Here is a 23,896-nt window from a genome sequence, read left to right as displayed (position 1 = left end):
GGTCTGTCCTTTGATAACATTGCAGATTCCACAGGTCAGCTCATCCCACCATGGCTTATTACAGCCTCCAAATGTGACCTTTCTTTCAATCATCTGAAAAAGGCAGATACTCCAGATTGGAAGTACCATCATTTATTTAATGAACATCTTTCAAACACTCATTCCGTTTCCACTTATACAGATGTTTCCAAATCAGGTAATTCAGTAGGCTCTGCTATGGTTTGCTGCGGTTCGGTGGTTGCGCGCAGAATCCCCTCTACAACTTCTGTGTTCACTGCTGAACTGTATGCCATATCTCTTGCCCTGGATCATATTGAAGCTGAGCAGTACTCCAACTGCACTATTTATACTGACTCGCTTAGTTCTATACTGGCTCTGGAATCGCTACACGTTGGCTCACACCCTGTTCTTGCTGATATTCAAAACCGACTGGCACATTTCTCATTAACTGCCACTTCTATCCAGTTTTTCTGGATACCAGGCTATGTTGGTATTCGCGGGAACGAGCTTGCAGACACGGCAGCTAAATCTGTCTGCTCTGGCACTATCACTGCTGTGCCTATTCCGTGCATGGACTATGGTCTTGTATTCAAGGCTCAGCTCCGTGCCAGCTGGCAGTCCACTTGGAGTGAGCAACGCAACAACAAGCTTTTTCAAATAAAACCTTATATTGGGCTTTGGCCATCTAGCTTCCGTAAGGTTCGGAAGGAGGAAGTTGTTCTAACTAGACTACGCATTGGTCACAGTTTTTTAACTCATTGTTTTCTTTTATCTGGAACTGATGCACCAGTGTGTAGTTTGTGTAACACTCAAATCACTATAAGCCACATTTTACTTTCTTGCCATCGTTACGATTCTCAATGACGACACTATTTTAAACATGTTTTTTTCCAGGGTTTATCTGTAACATTGGACAGTGTTATTGGTGACGGTTACACTGTCCACCTTGATAAAGTTTTTAGTTTTTTAATGGCCATTAATCTTTTTAACCTCATTTAAGTGTTGGATATTTATTCATTACACCTCTTAATTGTGGTTCCCTTTTCACAGTTTCATTCTCTGTAGTTCAATTTGACATTGTAAAATGACCAGAACATTAAATAACTCGACATCAGGACTGGAAAGGCCAACTTCAGGTGACTAACGCTGCTGTTTGAACTATCCGTTTGAACTACTCGTTAGTCGTCCTGGCGAGTTGTTATTACACTTTTGCTGCATGTCATTTAACACTTTTATTGCTTTACCTTTTAGTACTGGCCATAATGACACATAACTCGGAACCAGGACTGGAAAGACCAACTTCAGGTGACTGACTGTGGTTCTTATACTTATCTGTTAGTCTTCCTGGTGGGTTGTGATCATTACCATTCTGCTACAGGAAGTCCTTTACAACTTTGTAGACTTGATGTCAACATTGGTTTTACGCCATTTTCTGTTTTAATTGATGTTTTGTTTTTACCTTCATTTACTTTTACAAATTTTACTCCATTTACTTTACTTTTACCTTCTTACTGGACATTTGGCTACTCATTATTACGATTTTGCTATGTGTCTTTTAAAACTTCTATTATTTTACATTTTGATAATGGCTGTTATGACACATAACCAGGAACCAGGACTGGAAATGCCAACTTCAAATGATTGACGGTGGGTCTTGTACTTACCTGTTAGTCTTCCTGGTGGGTTATGCTCATTACCATTTTGCTAGAGAAAGTACTTTACTTCTCTTACTCTGCTTTCTCTCTTAACATTGTAGACTAGGTGTCAACATTGGTTTTATGCTTTTTCTGTTTTTCAATGATGTTTTGTTTTACCTTCATTTCCTTTTATGTACTTTACTACATTTACTTTATTTTTACCTTTTTACCTGACGTTTGGCACAGATAGCCTAGCTGCTTTGTGCCATAAAACACTAAATCAATCAATCAATCAATGTATAATTAGAACACAAAAGGAGCGATTTCAACGGCCTGAAGCCTCTACTCGAATTGTATTGCCAGTTTTTGTTTAGGTGTTTTTATTTAATAGACGTACTTATAGACATTATATCACAACGTGTTTGCCTTTTGATGAGATTTAACAGGAATATAATATATTTGTGATTGTTTAAGTATTTTTCGAGAAACTTGCAATTATTTGTGTTGTAACTAGCACACATTATTGTCCCAGCGATGCCCAGGCGGTCAGTCAGCTCGGTAGTCACTGTGAGGTTCGCGCGTTCGACTTAAATAAATTGTACAGGTTAGTCCTACTTCTATTCTGTTTTATCTTCGTTCGTGGTACGTTAGAGTTTTTCAATACAGACTGTATTTTAGCTTGTTGAGTCATCTGGGAAACAGATTCCAATTATGACAAGCAAGCGTCTGAAACTTTCCGATATTAGACAGTTCTGCAAGCCAGTTACAAGTACTACAAGTGACAATGCAGGTGTAGATAATCCAACAACCTCAAGCAAAGGAATAGAAACTTGCCATACAGAGGAAATTACCATGTTCATCAGAGGACGAATCTGAAAATGCTTGTGCAACTATTGCGCATCATAAACCACCAGATAGTTATGAAACAAGTTTGTACAGTAATGAAAAATCTGACACTCCACAGATACAGTGTCGAAAACCATATCATTCAGACGCATAACTAATACCACAACAGATAGCAAAATCTCAAAATATCAACTTCCAGGGCAAGTGGTTTGATGAGTTCTCATGGCTGCACTTCGACAATCAGACTCAAAAAGACATATGCTTTCATTGTGCCAAGGCGGAAAATAGAGGCCTTTTTACAGGGAAATTGGAAAGACCAGTGGAGTATACCTTCATATATACCGGTTTTTGCAACTGGAAAAAGGCAAAACAGAAATTCAACGAACACTAATCCTCCTCTCAGCACAGATTCGCTATATCTACAGAAGGTTCACTTGATGTAACTTCAGTGACTATCCAGCTACATGATGGAAAAAAGAAGCAGCAGGAAGAATGCAAAAGAAGTCTAGCCAAAATATACAGAAGTTTACGTTTCTTACTGCGTCAAGATTTAGCGTTACGTGGACATACTGATACGGAGGAGAACTTCCTGCAGTTAATGAAGCTACTGGAAGAGTAAGATCCTGAGTTGACGGCCTACTTGTCAAAGAAAACCACATTCACATCACCCCAGGCTCAGAATGAAATAATGGAGATGTTCAGTCATCAAATACTGAGGAACATAGCACACGAAGTGCAGCAAAGTAAAATCTTTGCATTACTGGTTGATGGCACTCAAGATGTTACAGGTGCCGAACAGGAAGCACTATCTGTGCGATACATAGATGAGAACCTTGACGTCCATGAGACATTTCTTGGTTTGTAGAGTTTCCAATACAACTGGTAAAACAATATCCTCAACTATACTTGATGTACTGACTAGACTCAATTCACCACTGTCAGAATTAAGAGCACAAACTTATGATGGAGCCGTTAATACGAGTGGTGCGTACAGTGGATGCCAGGCAAAAATAAAAGAGAAGCAACCGTTAGCTTTGTTTTTTCACTGCAGAACACACAAAGCTAATTTAATAATGCAATATGCAGTTGAAGCTTGTGAATGTGTTCGAGATTCTATCCAATGGGTATATGAACTTTGTGTCTTGCTTCAGAGGTCAGGCAAATACAAGACAATCTTTGAAAATATTGTATCGTCAGACAACTACAATGGTCCAGTTAAATACATCCGCCCGCTGTGTCCAACACGCTGGTTGTGCCGCCTATCTGCAATTACATGTGCTAATGATCACTACAGTGACATTGTTGATTCTTTGTCTGAATTAGCAAATGAAAAATCAGATGTAGCAGTGAAAAAACGAGGTCTGCTGGACAGATTTGACAAAGGAAAAACAGTTTTAGGATTGTTGATAGCTCAGCATCCATTAGCTGCATTAGAGGAACTAAACCGTGCATTCCAAGCAAAATCAGCTACAGTATCTGGCATGATTGAAGCATCTGCAATGACAGTTGAGCAATTGCGGGTATTGCAAACAGAGGAAAATTACAACAAGATATTTGATGAAGCTGAGAAAAAGGTAACTTCCCTAGATCTGGTGCCTATTGAACTACCACGCATTCGCAGACCCCCTAGAAAGATCACAGGTGATGGCTCAGCACACCATTCTGCAACAGCTAGAGATTACTACAGAAGCCAATATTTTGAATTTGTGGACACAGTCAAAGAACATCTGACCGCTAGATTCAATGCAGACAACAATGACTTGAGCCAATATCTGGCACTTGAGAACATGATCACATCTGGCAAAATTGACAACTTGTTTATAAACTTCTATCCAGAAATCTCTGCACAAAAGCTCGAGTTTCAGTTGCCCATGTTCAAAGGAACAAGAAAAGCAGTATTTCTGAAAGGTGCGAAGAATGCTTACTGTAAAATGCATGAAACAAGCCAGCAGATGTTTAGTGAAGTGTTTCTTCTCATGAAAATTTTGCTTGTATGTCCAGTATCCAGCTGCGAATGTGAATGCTGCTTTTCTGCATTAAGACGATTGAAGACGTGGTTAAGGTCAACTATGTCTCAGTGCCGCCTCAACCATGTAACCATGTGGCAGTTTGTCACACTCACAAAGATGAGGTCGACAAGATAAATATAGAAGAGCTTATGAAATAATTCATAAACAGATCATCACGAAGGAGGTCTACGTTTGGGAACATGTAGACTAGAGGACAAAATGAATCTTACTTCAATGAAAAGTATGAATAATTATGTGCTACATTGTATTGATGCATAATTTTCAAAAGTTCCCAAATACATTTTAATTATTTTTATCAAACAACATGAACAGTTTTTCAGTAGATATAAACTTATCAAGGGTGATTACTAATTTTATTAATATTTGAAAACGTAATTCATGCAATGAAAGTTATTAGTAACCTTGTCAAGTATAATGACCATCTTTTATACTGTGCAGTGTGCAGGAATAAATTCATGTGGCAGTTAATTTGTGACACATTTGTCTTTGTTCTATTAACATTTTGAAAACTGTTCACAACACCTCACTTATACAAGCCTACATGGAAACCTTGAAGTGTCGTGGCAACAAGATTACTCTGTGACTGCATGTTTACAGCTTTCACGTTCACGTGATCAGAGATTACCAATTTGCAAATTGAACAGTCCACATAAGTGGTTGCAAAAAATCATCATCCCCCATCGGGTGTAAAAAATCTACGCCCCTGTATTCTTGAGCCTTCTGCAAGCAGGTTATTTTAGCACAGCTTCTGATAATTATGCTATTTAAAACTATGGAATAAATGATGAAATTCGCTGCGTTATTTTTCACAAACTAGAATTTACTTAGGCCTGGCATGGCTGAGCGCGTAAGGCGTGCGACTCGTAATCCGAGGGTCGCGGGTTCGCGCCCGCGTCGCGCTAAACATGGTCGCCCTCCCAGCCGTGGGGGTGTATAATGTGACGGTCAATCCCACTATTCGTTGGTAAAAGAGTAGCCCAAGAGTTGGCGGTGGGTGGTGATGAGTAGCTGCCTTCCCTCTAGTCTTACATTGCTAAATTAGGGACGGCTAGCACAGATAGCCCTCGAGTAGCTTTGTGCGAAATTCCAAAACAAACAAACAAACAAAAATAATTTACTTATTAGAAACTAAATAAACAGTAATGTCTTAAAGTGTATTTTAAATCAGTCATTCACTCATTAGTCATAATAATGTAATGAATGATAAACAGTAATATTGAATGCGCCTTTTTATGCAGTGTCACAGATGTCGTGTTAAATCTTTACAATAGTTTACCAAGTAGCGCGAAAACTAATATAAGGAGAGCTGTAGCGTTAGAAGAAATATCTTCATATTCACCCAAGCACGCTTGAACGAGAAGAAAAGAAAGATATTCTGGTTTAGATCTAACAATAAGTTATGTAAACCCAGCAAAATAATACAATTACTTACATTGCATTGTTTTATTTGTGTCTTTGTAAAGCAGTACGTACATTATCTCCCAGTTCGTCATATCGTATTTTGTTCATTTGATAAATATATATATATATATTGTTATTAAAATAATTTAAAGAGTACTTTCGTTAACCTTTACAGACAAACCGGAAGCGGACGTTCTGGCAAAATGTGACATGTGCTACACTTTTCCTTGTCGCAACGGTGCCACGTGTGTATCAAAACCACTGCGGGAGTATGAATGTGCGTGTCCACCTGGATACCATGGTAACCATTGCGAGCAAGTTATCGACGCTTGTTATGGAAATCCTTGCGACAACAGTGGAACGTGCAAAGTCTTGGAAGCTGGACGGTTCAGGTAGGTGCTGTTACGTCTGTGGCCTCCGCCATCCTGCTGGTCTTTAGCACTTGACAGGTAATACTGGTTGTTTTAGAAGTTTGGCAGTACTTTCTAAATTTAGATTGCCGCTTGAAGTTTTCTTACAGTATTCGTTGTAGGATAAAAAATTACTAAATTATTTCCAGAAATATTCAAACACCATTACTTTGTTTATATGACGTCACTATAAGACGCAGGTAACAACAGTTTATAAAAGTAAAGTAATTTTGTATTAATATCCTTAACATTAAACTCAGGCCTCAGCTTATGAATACACAATCTGAGATTTATCGCTGAGCCACTGGGAGGGCCAAAATATAAATTACTGTCCATTAAAAGAAATCAAATAACCAAATTAATACATATTTTTAGTCTACTTGCATAATTCGTCAGCATGGTTCAAAATAATTTTACTTTGATCAATTTCTGGAACAAATTAAACAAAATTATTAGTGTCGTTACTGGAAAGTTGTTAATGATAATTTTAATGAAACTAATGGTTCTTAATTTAAGTAGTTACGACAATGTTGTGGCGATTGATTATCCGTCATTTTCATGCTTGGAAAGTTGCGCACTTGTCAAATGGTTTATATTATTATTATCACAGCTAATGGGTGGAAATGGCTAAGGTTCGATGTTCAATTTTCTTTTTAGATTAGTTGGTATGCTCTCCAAACGTCTGGAGTTTCCCCGATTAGGAGTTGGATCAACGAGATTAATTAAACATTTCGAGAGGTTTTCCAGATTTTGCCAGGTTGACTGAATGTGTTAAACGTTAAGTGGACATAGAAGGCTTATTTTATTTTTATTTTTCGAATGTGCTGTTTTTATCCTATTATTTTAGTATTGTCACCTTATCTTATTGTCTTATTCTCTGCCTTTATGATTATTACACAGATTTTTATGTCAATTAAACTCCTGAATTGTAATTTTATGTCGTTTTTTTTTTCTAATGTATTGGAGTCGAAGTCCACTTTCACAAGGGATGTTGTAACAAATATTTTTCTATTTATTTGGTCATTTGATGGCTTATCGTGTACTAACTAAGATTATGTTGTATTGTGGTTTCTCAGTCTGGGAATTCGAGTTACTATGTCTTGCGCGTGAAGCAGTCTGTGAGAAAAGGATAATTAGTCCTGCAGTTGAATCATAATTCGTTTGTTTTATTTCTTTAATGATTTGGTGCTTAAAACCATTCCGCACTAAAATATAGGTCTTTATAAACAAGTTAGCAAAATGTTTTGTTCAAAAGTTCACGAATATCTTGATATTTACTAATATTTTTGGAACAGTTGCCACTGCCCACCAGGCTTCGAAGGTTATCATTGTGAAACTAATATTGATGATTGCATCGCAAACAAGTGTGAAAACAATGGCACGTGTATTGATTTGGTGCAAGCCTATGAATGTAGGTGTCCGGTCGGTTACACAGGTAAGGATAACATAAAGTTAGGTCGAATGGTAAAATCGTTTATGGAAGACAAAATATTATATTTTGTGTACTTAAAAGAAAATGAGCTAAATATTAATTGTGAATAGTTAAGCTTTAATTTCTTACTATCTTTTCTGAGTAAGTCCTCTAACTCTCATGATCATAGAAACCAACCACTTGAAGTTGTTACTCTGATAAGTTAATATGGTTCCCTATTTATGATTTGAAATCACAAGAATATGTTACATACATTCATCGCTAAGTCAGGACTCTAGAATACATTGTAATAATACAAAAATCATAATTTACAAGAAAAGGAAACGTTTAAAAAAAAGTACCACATCCAGTTTTTACACTAGAGGGAAGAACACATGTATGTTTGTTTGTTTTGAAGTTAAGCACAAAGCTACACAGTGGTCTATTTGTGGTCTGCCCACTGCGGGTATCGCAACCTGGTTTCTAGCATTGTGAGTCCACAGCCATACCGCTTGAGGGAAGTGGGGCGAGTACATGTAGCAGAATAATGTTTGCTTCGATTTAGCACAAAGTCTCACATTGGGTTATCTGCTACAGCTAGGTTACAAGTATCCATAAATACATACCAGATACTGGTTCTGTTGTGCAACTAGAAAAGGTTTGGTTTGAATTTCGCACAAAGATATGTGACGACTATTTGCGCTAGTTGCCCCTAATTTAGCAGTGTAAGACTATATGGAAGGCTGCTAGTCATCACCACCCAACGCCAACTCTTGAGCTACTCTTTTATCAACGTATAGTGGGATTGACTGTTACATTATAATGCTCCCACAGCTGAAAGGACAATCATGTTTTGGTGTGACAAGGATTTGAACCGACAACCCTCATATTACGAATCAAGTGCCTCAAACACCTGGCTATGCCGGGCCTACACATCAGGAAATACCTGGCTATTTAATAGGCGGAACATGATACATGAAGGACCCAAATGGAAAAGGCTCAAGCATGTATGCTAACACAAACAATCTCTATTTTGATGATAAACAGAAAAATTACTCAAGTTTATCAAACAGACCGGCTTCTAAGTTTATTATTAATATTCTTCTACTGGTTCTTAAAGCTGAGAGGAACTTTAAGGAACTTCTTCACAAGATGAATACAGAATAAGGATGTGTTGATACTTCACTGTTAAATCAAATCAAAGTTCTAGTACGGTGCCCTATTATCTTAGTTACTCTAATTGCGTCAGTGATTATTTACATTAAGTGACGTATTACAATTTATCTCGAACAATTTTCCAGTTCATTATGTTATGTATTACGATTTCAAACGACCGAAAATTTTAATTTAAAGTTAATTGATTGTCGATATGTATTAAATTGATGATATTTGCCAACAAGATTGATACAATTTTCTTTCTTAACGCAAATATATCTTAATATACAAACATAAAACAATACCGCCCCAGCGTGGCCAGTTGGTTAAGACACTTGACTCATAATCCGAGGGTCGCAGCTTCGAATTCCCGTCACACCAAACGTCCTTGCACTTTCAACCATGGGGTCGTTATAATGTGACGGTCAACCTTACTATTTGTTGGTAAAAGAGTACCCCAAGAGTTGGCGGTAGGTGGTGATGACTAGCTGCCTTCCCTCTAGTCTTACTTTGCTAAATTAAGGACGGCTAGCGCAGATAGCCCTCGAGCAGCTTTGAGCAAAATTTAAAAGAAACGAAAAACAATATAAGTTATAATAACGGTTATTTCAAATAATGATTTATATACAAAAGTTTTAAAAACAATACTGAGTCTTCTATCTGGTCTGGAATTGAATATTTTATCGACGGGTCACTGTGAGCGAATTAATTCAATGTTGATGCAAAAGTACATTTCACTTAACGGAAAGATAGCTATTCCTTCATACGTAAGGTTTTTTTGCTGAAGTTATATAATATCTTCGTAGAAATACTAACGTTCGAAATTAATTCGCTGAATTTAAACGGTTTTTAATATTCGAAATATGCAAGCATTTCTGGTCCATATCTGTAATTTTCTGATTAATAAGCGTTAATCACATTTTTTGCTTCCGAGGTTTACATATAGTAACTAGCAAACCAACAACGTTAAACCGTCTCTTGGCACGTAGATTTATAGACTTTTAAGATGAAATTCTCGAAAGTTCATTTGGCAACAATATTCGAAGAAATGCTTATGCTTTCATAAAATATATATTGTTTATTCTCACACTCCAGAATCTTCTACAAATTTAGGTACAGGCGGGACTTTCGCAAAACACATTTAACAATATACATTACATGCATTTATAAATACATATTAAACTGAAACAAACATATATATTAAAATAAATATGCCATAGTAGATCCATTACAATACATTCAAGAAAGGCGAAACCCCAACTTAAACTTTTTTTTAATCTTTGTATCACCTCCATACTTACGTATACCCAGCACCTCAAAGGAACAGTGGAACAAAAACAGTCACACAAGTAGAGTATGCAACCTATGTCTAGGACAGAGGATAAAAGATTAGAACAAATGCATGATACACCTCTTGTTTTCAAGAACATCAACTAGCTAAATGAAATAAAAAAATTAAATTACCTGAACATGGCTTAATAAAAGTACATTAATCATCTGTTCAGTTATAGCAAACTACTGGCATGACTTATGGAGTTGAGAGAAAGTAAAACCTTCTTCACTACATGATTCGTCACTTAATTTTTTAAAGGAATGTGAAATTGTCTTCATCATACTGTTAAACCTAAATAAAGTGGGCTGGGCATGGTCTAGTAACTAGGCTAATGCCTACAAGGATTATGAATCTTAGGATTCATGATTTATGGCTCTATTGCTGCAAAAATACACATAAGAGTGATAGTCAAATCTCACTGTTTGGTCAAGTAGAATGATTCAAGAGCTACCCTGTTGACTATTTGTCTTTTATCCAACTCCAAGTTCAAAACTTGATATAAGTATATGCAGATAACCTTTTATGTAGTTTCAATTACAGATTCTGAAACAAACAAACAAACAAACAAAGGTCCTGCTTGATGTTAGACTACCTATCCCAGTAATACCATTCTCGTTTGATACATCCAAGAGAAAACTTGCTCTCAGCTTACACTAACTTATATACAATCTACCATTTTTTCACACTAGTATGATCCATGCTCCAAGCGTGTAATAATACAGCAGCATAACCAAGCAAATATAAAATGTATGAAATGATTATTGTGGTCTGTAACCCTAGAAGAAGTATTCTCAATAGACTAAAAATATTTGATCCTGACATGGCCTTGAACCACGTAACATCACATACAGTTGACACTAAAATGTCATCTTCCGATTGATACAGTGATTTATATCAGCTCATGATGCTAAAACATGTCCACTCATGTGGTTCCCTCCAGTTGGAAAGCATAGTCCCCGACAGTAAAATAAATTGTATTATAATCTTGCATTCATTCAAAAAGGTTTATCCCAAAAGTTGATGGTGGTGCTATTAACTAGTTTCTTTTCATCTAGCCTGTCAACTGAAAATTAGGAACGGCACAAATAGATAGAACTATGTAACAAAAATTTTTTTCCTGGATAGTATGTGTTATTTCTTATTTGCTTATGTTGTAAAAGTACATAAAAATGGCCATTATTCCCTTCAAACTTTGCTTTTGTGACTTGGATAATGAAATTTAGAAATTAACCTATTTTCTATGTAAAAAAACGGGCAAATTTGCACATTTTCATTTACATAAGGTCTGAATAAAACAACATATGAATCAAGATTTACATGTATTTATACTAAAGTTATACAAAATGTTCAGAAGTGAGTAGTTTTTCGAGATTTGCGGCTGTAATGTAAATCACTTTCTGGCTGCTTTCTCTCTGGCGGGATGGGTACAGGGAGCTCAAGACAGTGTGGCACTGGGGCGATGGATGTGGAAGGTCCGGATACATGATAGCAGATTCATTCATGCCAGCCTCACGTTTGGAAGAGTCCACCATCTAGATGTAGCAACTGCTTGGGTGGTCAGTGGGTTCACGCCAAATTCTTGGAAGAGCGAACTTCATGGCTCTCTTTTCCCCTCTGTACCATCCTGCAAAAGAGCAAAATAAAATTGTTATTAATTTTATTAACTTCATAGTGTTCACATTTTCCCCATTAAATGCTAAAAAAGTTTTTTATTTTTATTTTCCCTTTTCTTATTTTCATCTTTCGAAGCTCTACTCAAGTAAGTGGTTGAGTCTAACAACGCAAAATGCATATTTTTTATTTATGTTCAATAACCTTAAGATTTTGACCAGCAGTGTATATATATTACTATGGAAAGTTCGAGAAAAATTCTCTATCAACCACTCAGCACTGAATCTACCTGGAATGTTCTGGAAAATGGGTAAATTTGAAAATTTCATTACCCAGGTCACAAAAGCAAGTTTGAATAGAAAATAATTATTTTCAATTTATTTTAGGTTTCAGCAATTGGGAAATAACACTTTCTGCCCAGGAACAAGAAAAAGTAAAAATGTTGTTACATAGTGTAGTCCTTCACTAAATTTGCGCAAATATTCAAAAACAAAATAAAACTTTCAAGGTATAAATACCAGATTTTACTTTATTAATTTTATAATTTGTTTCTGCGTTAGTGTTATTTGCAGTAACTTGTATTCTTTTAATGTGCCATAAGCTATTTCACATGTCGACCCCACATGACTAGGTGGTTAGGGCGCTCGACTCGTAATGTAAGGGTCGTGGGTTTGAATCCCCGTCACATCAAACATGCTCGCCCTTTCAGCCGTGGGGGCGTTATAATATTACAGTCAATCCTCTCTATTTTTTGGTAAAAGAGTAGCCCAACAGTTGGTGGTGGGTGGTGATAACTAGCTGCCTTCCCTCTAATTCAGTGCTTCCCAACCTTTTTTATGTCCCGCACCCCTTAAAAATTTCAGTATGTTCTCGCACCCCTCACAGTAATTATTTATTTAAGAATAAAGGTGAAGGTGGCCCAAACAAATTTTTATAATTAGTTTTTAATGATATATAAACAAAAACGAAACATCTGGAAAAGAAAAAATATTACAACAAACTAAAAGTTGCATAAACCCTACATGGCCTACAAAAAAATAAATTTTTTATCCATGCGTGAAATGAAATGTTTGAATTTGAAATGTTCAAATGTTCATAAGCCAATTTAAATTTAATGACTATTGTTCCTGTTTATTTCTTACGAGTTTTTCAAAGCGTGGCACAATTTTTGAATAGATAGGACAGTATCCTTAATATAAACAAACAAAAAAAAAACTGAAATGTTGTCTCGCACCCCCTGGAACGCTATCTCGCACCCCTGGTTGGGAACCACTGCTCTAGTTTTACATTGCTATATTAGGGACGGCTAGCATAGATAGCTTTCGTGTAGCTTTGCGCGAAATTCAAAACAAACAATACAAGAATGTCAGCTAGTTACCCTGAAAAGGATCTGAATAAACTCAGACCCTAAAGCATTAGCCATACCAACCTACACTGCATGATCATGAAAGTAAAAGAAGGAGGAAGAGGTCAAAGCGCATCTGACCCTTCAGGGTACATAAGATTACCCAAATCCCAGGGAGAGAGAGAGTTATTTGTAGAACATCTGCAAGGACGTTTTGAAAAGTTCACCCAGTTCATATGAATAAAGATACACTATTTTCTAGGTTATAAAAGTGGGGTAAAATAATGTCTGTGGTTGCTAACATATGTCTATTTATCAACAAAGCGCATGGGATCTTAAAAAGGATTTAGTAACAAAAACATACATTAATAAATCAATAATTTATTTTTTAACAGATAATGTTAATTAATTACATCATTACATGAGAAAGCTTTTGACTACAAATTATAATATCTTTGTTTCGTTAGATATCGTTTTATTTCGATATTTCTGTTCCTTATCTTTATCTCAACTCTCACACTACCACGTTTATAGATAAACAACTTACTAGGTTTGTTTTTAAATACACAATACAAAACAAAAAGACTTATTGCAATATTTCATTACTTATCTGAAACTGGTAAAACTTGGAAAGTTTAAGAAAAAATATTTTCCTCAATGCGGAATAAACCTCCAAACTCAAATTTAGTTATCGCAGTTTTCAAGGTTAAACCAAGGACATTATAGTGTGTCCTCTATAAATACGTTATCCGTATTTTAGAAAACCTGTTCTTTCCGTTAACACTTATTTCTTTTTTGATATTGTTGTTTATCTGTTTTAATAATGTTTTTTTTATACTTTTACGCTAACGTCATATAGTACATTTAATGAGGACGAATGTTCATTGACTTTAAGCAGTTTTTTTTAAATACTGATTATATAGATTTCTGCTTGTGTAAATTTCTGTGTCTAGCTTCAATTCCTTCGTCTTTATTTCCTCAGTGTCGCTTTTTTCGTCTTCTGAAAGTGTATAAAAACATGATCGATTTTCTCTTTAGGTTATTTGTAAATGTGATTAAAGATTATAAGGAACAGATAGATGTTAAATAATCTAAAAAAACATTTAAATTATTTACAGGAAATTACTGCGAAAAGAAGATTGATTTCTGCTCTAAACAGTTTAATCCATGTAAAAATGGAGCAACGTGTGTCGATCATGAAACTCACTACAGGTTAGAAGGTTTAGCTTGTTTAAAAGTGGAAACATAACATGTAAAAATTGTTTAAAACGTGTAAAACCTACCTCAGTCTTACGATGAATTACAGAAAATAGAGTTATGTTTCTGAGGCTTGATACACTCCATATCTGAAATAATCAACCAATTTACTCGTTTAATTTTGTTACTGTAACAAAATGTACACATTACATGATCAACTTTTGACGTAGAAACATGTAAAATCCTACTGAGAAATTTCTTTATAATAATACTGTTATTATTATGTAACTTGTTATCTTATTACATAATTTCAAGATAATTTGTGGAAACAAATCGATGAATGGATTTTTTTCAAAATTCAGGGCGAAGTGAGTACTAAATGAGAAATCATAACGAATATTTTTGGTTTATAAAGTTTCTAAATCTAGTTTGGAATGAAATACTGTGAAAACTGTAATAATAAATTACGTCTTTAGCAATTAGTCTACTAATGTATGTATATTTATCTTTAAATATAATGTTAGCTTGATAATTTTATGTGTGTTTTAACCTAGTTCTTAAGGAAATTAAAAACGGCTTCTTATTCTGTTCAACAGAACTGATTTATCTCGAGCTTGTTAACTGGAACTGTCTGTTCTTATTTTTGTTTTACTAGCTGTGTGTGCCCAGATGGATTTCAAGGAGAAAATTGTACTGAGAACATTGACGACTGTGGGGTACACTTGTGTCAGAACGGGGGCACCTGTTTGGACGGAATCAAAGGTTATAAGTGTGAATGTCCAAAGGGATTTTCAGGAACATTCTGTGAGATTGTCCCAATGGTTGCCATGTTGTATCCTCAAACCAGCCCATGTCAGCAACACGACTGTAAACACGGTGTATGCTTTCAACCGAGCGGCTCCACCGATTATATTTGCAACTGTTCTCCAGGTTTCACCGGGAAGCGCTGTGAAAGGTTATCTAGTGTTAGCTTTCAGAGCAACTCGTTCCTGGAGTTTGATCCTCTGATGACCAAACCACAAGCAAACATTACCTTAACCTTAGCAACTAATAACAAGTATGGAGTGGTAGCATACACTGGAGGTTCTCAACATCTGGCAGTTGAGTTATTCCGTGGACGAGTCCGGATAAGTTTTGACGTAGGTAATTACCCCGTGTCCACCATGTTTAGTTATGAAATGGTATCTGATGGTCACTATCATACCATAGAACTGATCTTAGTACGAAAGAACTTCACGATGCGTGTTGATGGCGGAATCGCTCGAACGATTATTAATGCTGGATTGAAAGAGTACTTGGAAACTTCTATGCCTCTTTACATAGGTGGTGTTCCTCAGGAAGTTGCTGGTAGTGCTCTTCGTCAGTGGCACTTACGTAATACGTCTAGTTTAGAAGGTGAGTTTAGTGGTCTTCACCGATGTCAATATGTCTATTTTAGAAGGTCCGTTAATACTTTACGCTTTCCGTCAGTGACACTTTAGAAATATAAAATCATTGTAAACTAAAAGAATATTCGTTTGTAAAGTACGTCTGGTTGAGAAAGTACGAAATACATGTAGTTCACAGAGTACGTACATACTATCTGTAGTTTGTTTGTTTGAGAATTTTCTTGCAAAACTATTGAAAAGGTTCCCTAATTTTAAAATGAAAGACTACAAGGAAGGCAGCAAATCAACTGCACCCATTGATAACTCTTGAGATAGTTCTCATGAGTGCATACTATATATGTGTTTACTCAAAACACTTGTTGTTTGTTTGTAATTAAGCTATCTGTGTTCTGTCCACAACGGATATCGAAATCCTGTTTTTAGCGTTGTAAGTACACGGACATACCGCTGTGCCACTGGGGGACAGAATTAAAATTATACCATATCCTTATTCACGACACAAAATATCCTAGATTAGAAGGTGATAAATATAAACTACGGCTTTATTCACTGGGGACGTAAGTCTAATATGGAAGGTTATTCTGTACTATATTTATATTAGCATTGGGACGCAAACTTAAATGTATAATACAGCTCTTTTTACTTGGAGCAACAAATACGTGTTGTTTAAAAGGTAGAATTACACAATGATACCATTCCATTTGTACACAGTATATGTTTATGCTAGAAAGGTACGTTTATACACTTGGGATACAAAATAAGTATAGTTTACAACATAAGTGTACACCACGGATCTATTCGCTTGGGACACAACACTACAGCTATTTTTAGAATATAAGTTTACGCTATAACTCTGTTTTACTTGGAATACAAACTGTATATAACTTTAAGAGCAAATATTCAGTATACATCTTTTTTTTTGCTTGAAACGTACGCCTTGTTTAAAAGTTAAAAATACCTAATAGCTCTCTTTACATGGAACAAAACATGACGTATGGTTTAGACCATAACTCTTAACTTTAGACAAAACGTACTTTATAAGATAAATGTGTAGCTTAATTATATTCACTTAGGATGAAAGAATAATTCCTGTTTAGAATACACAATAACTCTATTCACATGTAACATGAAATACCTTTTAAAGTAGAAAATACGGGTACGCCATAAATCTATTCATTTGTGACCTAACACTTCTAATAGTTGAGAAGGTAAAAAATACACTATAGCTCTATTCACGTGAAAAAATAAATACGTCTAGCATAAAAGGGAAATATAGTCACTTTGTATAAAATGTTTCATGTAGTTTGTAAATCATAGTTAAGTTAGTTTTGAACAACAAATCTGCCGCTTGAGAATGTATATGTAAATAAAAACTTTTTTCACTTGAGACAAAAAAAGAATTTAGTTTAGAAAGTAAATGTCAAGTGTTTTTTTAATTAACTGCAACGAAAATATCTGTTGTTATTAATGAAGATAAATTATACCAGTTAATAATAAGTATTATTGTAACTAAAAAACATATCAAATATAATGTATTAGTAGCTAAAAAAATAACGAAAATTATTTAGTTATCTGATATCCACGTGCGTCTGAGGAGAAGATGCCTAACTGAAATCCCTCTGTATGTGAATACAATGCATCAGAAATCAAGGAAACACTCGCATAGCAAAATCGAAAATATGTTTACTAAAGCCTTCTTCAAATATTCCCAAAAACAGAACAATGATTTACCTTTAAATAAGCCCTCCGGTAGTACAGCGGTAAGTCTATGGACTTACAACACTAAAATCAGGGGTTCGATTCAATGTGATACAATGTGATAACTGCCACGACTTCTATATTGGAGAAACAAGTAGAAAAATGGAAACCAGATTCAAAGAACATAAGTCACCTTTACACGTTTTCGAACACTGCAAGTCAAATAAACACAACATAACCATAGAAAACACTCAAATACTAAATAAAGAAACAAACATAAACAAACGCAAAATTAAAGAAGCCTTACTTATACAACAACTTAAACCCAAAATAAACCAATATAAAAGAACGCCTTTATACCTATATTAATATAATAAAATAAATAAAATTATATATTCAAACATCTAACACCGCCTTCTACATTCCGACACTCAGTTACTCAACCCCTTTCAAACATGTGGTCAGCTTCCGGTCAGTTACCTCTTTCTTTGTGAACCTGACGATGACCGAAGAAAGTCGAAACGTTGTTTGCTCTTCTATGTAAAATATTTTCTCAACCCAAACGAGCCGTTTTTGCATATATATTTCTCTACAAGTGGGTTTTCTCGACATCACTGACTACGACCTCTAGTTTAGAAGTATGCCAAAGTTCTATTTACTTGGGACACTACATGACCTGTAACTGTACACCAAAGCTCTGTTTACTTTGGACACGAAATACTTATAGCTTAAGAGGACAAGTGTGCACCATCGTTTTTGTTCTGTTAGAACACAAAATACGTTTAGTTTAGAAAGCAATTGAACATTACATCTCTATCCACTTAGGGCACAGCAAAACATCAAATTTACATGTAAGTGTACTTCGTAGCTCTGCTCACTTGAGATACAAAACACGTCTAGTTTACAAAGTAAGTGCTTTCTATAAGTCTATTCACGTGGGACATAAAGCACGTCTTAGTTAAATCATAAGAGTACAGCGTAATTTAATTAACTTAAGATAGAGAGTATTTCTAGTTTTATGGTTGAGCATTTTATTTATGTTAAGTTTCAGATTTATAAGCTTACTAGAAGCAAAAAATTAACATCAAACTTTCTGTAACTTTATAAGTAAAATTAATACAAGTTCACCTTACACTTCATTGGCTCATAAATAGTTTACTATACAAACATTTAATATTTCTTAAATGTATTCAATGATTCTGTTCTTGCTCAGTAAATCGTGTAACACTGCCATCTGTTGCTCAACGTTGTTATGAAGTAATATGTCTTATGCTGTTTTCCTATGTTTCGTATATGTAAAAATATGTTGGAAAATACATGCATCTATTTTAGTTATTTCTATGATTTTATATTATTTATTATTAATATTAAAAGCATGAAAAATTGATTATGATAAATTTGTTTTTCATTATTATATTATAGCTTGATATAACTGTAATATAGTTCTAACTAAGAATTAGGGTAATGTAGCATAGTGAATATTACATTATTTGAGGTTGTTTACTCTTTTACTGCTTAATTACAGTATAATTCAGTAAATTTTGTTACTAGGCCTTCCAGTTGCCACTGAAAGAGTAGATTTTTTAAAGGTTTTTTTTCTAGGAATACAGAGCAAAATCATGGTTTCACAAACCAAAATATGGATTTATATGTATATAAATAAATCATATCACTAACAAAAATGTGAATTTCTGTAAGCAACTGTAAAACTTACACAGAGAAATCTGTTACTTTAGCAGGGAAGCTCTAATTCTGATAGTAGCGTTTGGATTAATTCCCTACCTCAGAAATTCTGTTGTATTTCTATGAATCTAAATTGGATAATTATAACTATAGTACTGAAGAATTTGCAGCAATGGTTTTGATTGAAAAATAGGTTTGCCTTCAGGTGTGTAGCTTTCAAGGAGTTTATTCTTACCTATTTTGAGTGAAAATAAAACACGAGAACAAAAACATTTTGTATACATGTTTTATTGGGATGCCTGGTTATTTTTGTATTTTTTAAGAATCGAAGTTCATACTGCAAATTGGACAGTGTATTCAAGTAATTATTGTACTAGGCAGAAGTTAGGTTTTTAGTAATTTCAACATGAAAGATACCAAAAGGAAAACACCAGTCAGTAATCTACACTACTACTATAAACCGAATAACTGGATTGGTTATTATTTTTGAAAAGCGCCCACGGTTAAAAGTATAGAACGTAATAATAGTGTATCTGTAACTCAAACCTTCAGGTTCTTAGCTTTGAACGCAAACCACTAGGCCACACGCGGGCCATAAGTTATTGTACTGTAAAGAAAGTGATGTAACACGGTGAAAATGACATTACTTGTACTTTTTTAAATATTGTAATGCTATATATATGACTAAACCGTAATAAAAATATATTTTATATTTTTTTTGGTGGTCGAGCCCCCCCATTGGCACTGGTTTCGATACCCGTGGTGGGAAGATCACAGATAACCAGCCCATTGTGTACCTTTGCGTTTAACTTCAAAACTAACAAATAGTTCTTGACGGTTTGAATTCTCATTAAAAATTAGGTAGCATAATGTAGTAAATATTATACTTCCTGTGATTTTAAACAGTTGTTTTATTAGTTTGTTTTCAGGTGCAAAGCTATACAACGAGCTATCCGTGCTGTACTCCTCAAGAGTATTCAAACTCGAATTTAGCATTATAAGTCCTTAAATTTACCACTTAGCCACCAAAGGGCTTTAAATAGTTGCAGTTTGTTTGTTTTGGAACAAAACACAAAGCTACATAATAGGCTATCTGTTTTCTGCCACCCACGGGTATCGAAACTCGGTTTCTAGCGGTGTGAGTCCGCAGACATACCGCTATACCACTAGGTGGCAGTTGTAGTTCTCACTAAGAACGTGATTGTGTGACGTATTGAAAATTTCTCAATTTATGGCTCTCCAATGACTCAGCGACAACTTCAAGGGTTTATAACTAAAAACTGGGTTTAGCGGCATCCGTGTTGATCAGGTCAACGTAGTCCATTGTGTAGCTTTGTATTTAACAACAAACAAACTCCATTTATATTATAACTATTATTTTCGTCAGTTGTAGTGTTCAGTAAAAATAGTCGTATGACCAAATAAAATTATTTTTCATTTGTGGGACTTGATATTTATAGGTCTTCCGGAAGATGAATGAGTATATACAGGTGTAAATTAATTTATAACTAAAAAAAACACAAGCCGAAACAAAAATAAATCAAACAAAAAACGCTGCACTAACTGAAAAGATCCCAAGGTGCAAACTGTAATGTGGATTATAAAACGCACCCTTGGTTTTGAAGATGACTGACTGCGGAAGTAGGACTCGCATTACGATGGGGATACACCGTCTATCAGTCTTAACCTCCATTCGCCAGTCTCGTATTAAAAAATAAGAGTAGCAATAGATATAGAAATTAGGAGAGCAAGATGTGGGTGCCAAAGCTCACAATGTCTCACATTTATATCACCCTTCACTGCCTGCAGACGGTTGTGGGAAGGTGACTACTCTCCCAAGTAAAGAAGAAAATTAATTGAAATAAAATAAGGTACTACCATTTGGGGGGTAAGTTTGTTGAAAACTTACCTCTTGAAGTTAGCATTTCAATCCCAATATGGTAGAAAGGCACTAATTGATAGCACAGCAAACTGTACCAGCATGAAGCGTCCCATCCAGCTACTCAAACTGGTATAGCTAACTCCCAACCACCACCCATTCACCAAGTCTACTGTGACTATCATGTTCTAAACAAGCCTTTATAGGCGGCAAGGTGTACATCCGCACAAAGTAGTGCCAAATTGTTAAATAACCTTATTCGTAACTAAAAAATAGTTATTAGAAAATTTAAGTTGTAAATTAATATTTTTAACGAAAGTACCGAATTTTGCTTAACAGTATTTACTAAGTGCATTGTAGTCCTATTATATATAATATTTACATCATTTTTTGTATAATTTCATAACTATAAATATACTGATTAAAGTATTTCGGGATCAGTCAGTTCATCATTGTGTTAAATTATTATAAGATAGAAATGTTTATTATTAATATATACTTCATTCCATTTGGAGTATACGACTTGTTTGTTTTAGCGCATATTTATGTAATAGGCTATCTTTTGTACACCACTGGGAATCGAACTTTTGATTATAGTGTTGTAAGTTCGTAAATTTAACGCTAATCCACAGTAAGACTCTAAGGCTTGGAAAAATATCCGACCAAATAGCTTTCACATTCATGAACTTATATTTCTTAATTTTACAAAACTACGATTGTTTCATAGAGTTTTAGTAAACATATTTATGGTATATTTTAATATTCAGGTTGCATGAAGGAAATCTATGTGAATGCTAAACATCTGGACATCATGGTGGCCAAAAAGCAACGAAGTGTTTCCCCAGGTTGTAAAGAATTCGACGCTCCAGATCCGTGTAAATATCATCGGTGCGAGAAGGGGAAATGTATACCTAAAGATTCCTATAGCTACCACTGTAAATGTTATCGTGGTTGGAGCGGCCAGTTCTGTGATCAAGGTGACTATTAACTTGTTATTCTCCCCTAAACATGTTATACGAACACCGTATAGTCTTACAGCCCTCAACAAGTTAATATATTATAGAGACAAAACGATATGCCAGTTTGAGCCCTTTAAAGTAAACTTTAGCAAAAAGTAGAACGAAATATTAAAGAAAACGTTTGACTGATACTCGGTGTAAAAGGTGCGAATGAAACCGTGTAACATACTCAACTTGTACTAACTAATTATGTTGGAATCAATTGTATGACGATTATGATACGTCATCATTGTGCATGCGTGGTAATAGGTTTTACTATTAAGTTTAAGTAAGCATTCATTCATTTTGCAGATCAACAGCAAAAGTTGTTGAAATCGTAATAGCAACGCACTCGCATGCGGCTGAATTGAACGCTTGCGCACTAACTTACAGTAACAGATTGTTAAAAGCACGCTTGACTCAAGTGAGACTATATACAGAGATGCTAACCATTACGATTTTGGTGTATATATTACGACTATACGTTCATACAGACAAATATAACGACTTGTTGCAACTCCCAAATTATTATATATTATATAGGCCTATACAATAAAGTGATAAATTGTTCCCCCAGCGCTTGAAAGGGGTGAAAAGAAAATTTCTAATGAGATACAAATAAATTTTAATAATAAATAAAAGACATAGTCCAAATGGCTACTTGCGATAATCATGTTTGTGCTTGAAATAATAAAAAATATTTGTATATCGACGTCTACCAATAGTCTGAGTGTGGTGCTTCTCCATACTGGGTACGTGGGGGAATTCATAGTTACGTCATCAGTGCTTGTCAGCTAATCAGTAGATGGGTATTTCTCGTTTTCTAAGCGGCCTTGAAACACCAATGTGATCGTTCACAAGTTGGAAAAAAAGAGGCCTCGTTCACCAGATTGTCTTGTTTCTGGCAAATCTAAAAGGACTAAAACTGTGAATCAAAAATTTAGGAAAGAGTATAGTGCAAAATATCCGGTAATTGCATCAAAAGTCAGTAACAGTCATGCGTTTTGTACAGTTTGTCACATCGATTTTTCTGTGGCGCATGGCGGGGGAAACGATTGTTCCAGAACACAAAATCGGCATCTCACCAACAAAAGGCTGAGGCGAAGACAAAAACGATGCAGATAACGACATTTATGAGTAAGAATTCAGAATATGAAACCATAAATGCAGAAGTGATGTTCACGTCATGGCTCATAATTTACCACTAGCTGTAGCCGATCATGCAGGACATCTATTCAGAAAAATGTTCCCAGACTCTGATATAGCAAAAAAATATGGCTGTGCTAGAACCAAAACTACAGCCATTGTACAAATGTTGGGTTGTGAAGATGACAAAATGATTTCAAGCATACTTACTAACAGTGTTTACAGTTTAGCCACAGATGGATCCACAGACATGGATAACTCAAAACTGTATCCAGTGGTTGTACGATATCTGTACGGGCTCTGTCTACAATCATTACGCTCAGTAATTTGAAATAGTTGGCATCTCTATATATATTTGTGCGTATTAACTCTTTCACTGCCATGGAGACCTACATATCCCCTTCTAGAGCACTGCCTTGGAACAGTAGAATTTTTTACCACCAATACGAAAGGGTAGGGTATTCCCTTCAAACTTCTCACAGTTTGTTTATTTCGAGTTTCGAATAAGTAATACAGTACTAAAATGTTACAGTGTGAACGTTCGTTCACCTTTTACGAGCTGGCGATGCATGATTATACTTGTAATAAGTTATTAGTATTAGGCCTATTACATTCGTAAACACTTCATTCTATAACTCATCCTTTATAAAGTTTCAAGAGCTAGAAGAGTGTATAATAATATTCAAACCATATAATATTCGTTACGTGTCTGTTTGGTTTTACTTATT

General features: G+C 35.2%; 1 protein-coding gene and 1 long non-coding RNA gene across 9 annotated transcripts in view; one reads left to right on the top strand and one right to left on the bottom strand.

Annotated features, from left to right (window-relative positions):
• The window catches only part of LOC143229062 (protein slit-like), a 561,294-nt gene that overhangs the window by 532,261 nt on the left and 5,137 nt on the right, over window positions 1-23,896 (top strand). For all 8 annotated transcript variants that reach the window (XM_076460805.1, XM_076460803.1, XM_076460801.1 and 5 more), the window contains 5 exons: window positions 6,090-6,306; window positions 7,620-7,759; window positions 14,298-14,391; window positions 15,032-15,771; window positions 21,792-22,001. In XM_076460805.1, coding sequence (XP_076316920.1) covers window positions 6,090-6,306; window positions 7,620-7,759; window positions 14,298-14,391; window positions 15,032-15,771; window positions 21,792-22,001 — 1,401 coding nt within the window. The remainder of the gene's footprint in view (window positions 1-6,089; window positions 6,307-7,619; window positions 7,760-14,297; window positions 14,392-15,031; window positions 15,772-21,791; window positions 22,002-23,896) is intronic.
• On the bottom strand, window positions 9,949-21,201 carry LOC143229066 (uncharacterized). The gene is made up of 3 exons (XR_013015632.1): window positions 21,055-21,201; window positions 14,463-14,525; window positions 9,949-11,847 (listed from the first exon to the last, which is right to left on the bottom strand). It is a non-coding gene; the product is annotated as an uncharacterized LOC143229066 (long non-coding RNA).

Source organism: Tachypleus tridentatus, chromosome 10 (assembly GCF_004210375.1).
Source record: "Tachypleus tridentatus isolate NWPU-2018 chromosome 10, ASM421037v1, whole genome shotgun sequence".
In the NCBI taxonomy this organism is placed as follows: domain Eukaryota; kingdom Metazoa; phylum Arthropoda; class Merostomata; order Xiphosura; family Limulidae; genus Tachypleus; species Tachypleus tridentatus.
The sequence above is the reverse complement of the archived record's forward strand: the minus strand, read 5'-3'. Positions and strand labels throughout refer to the sequence as shown.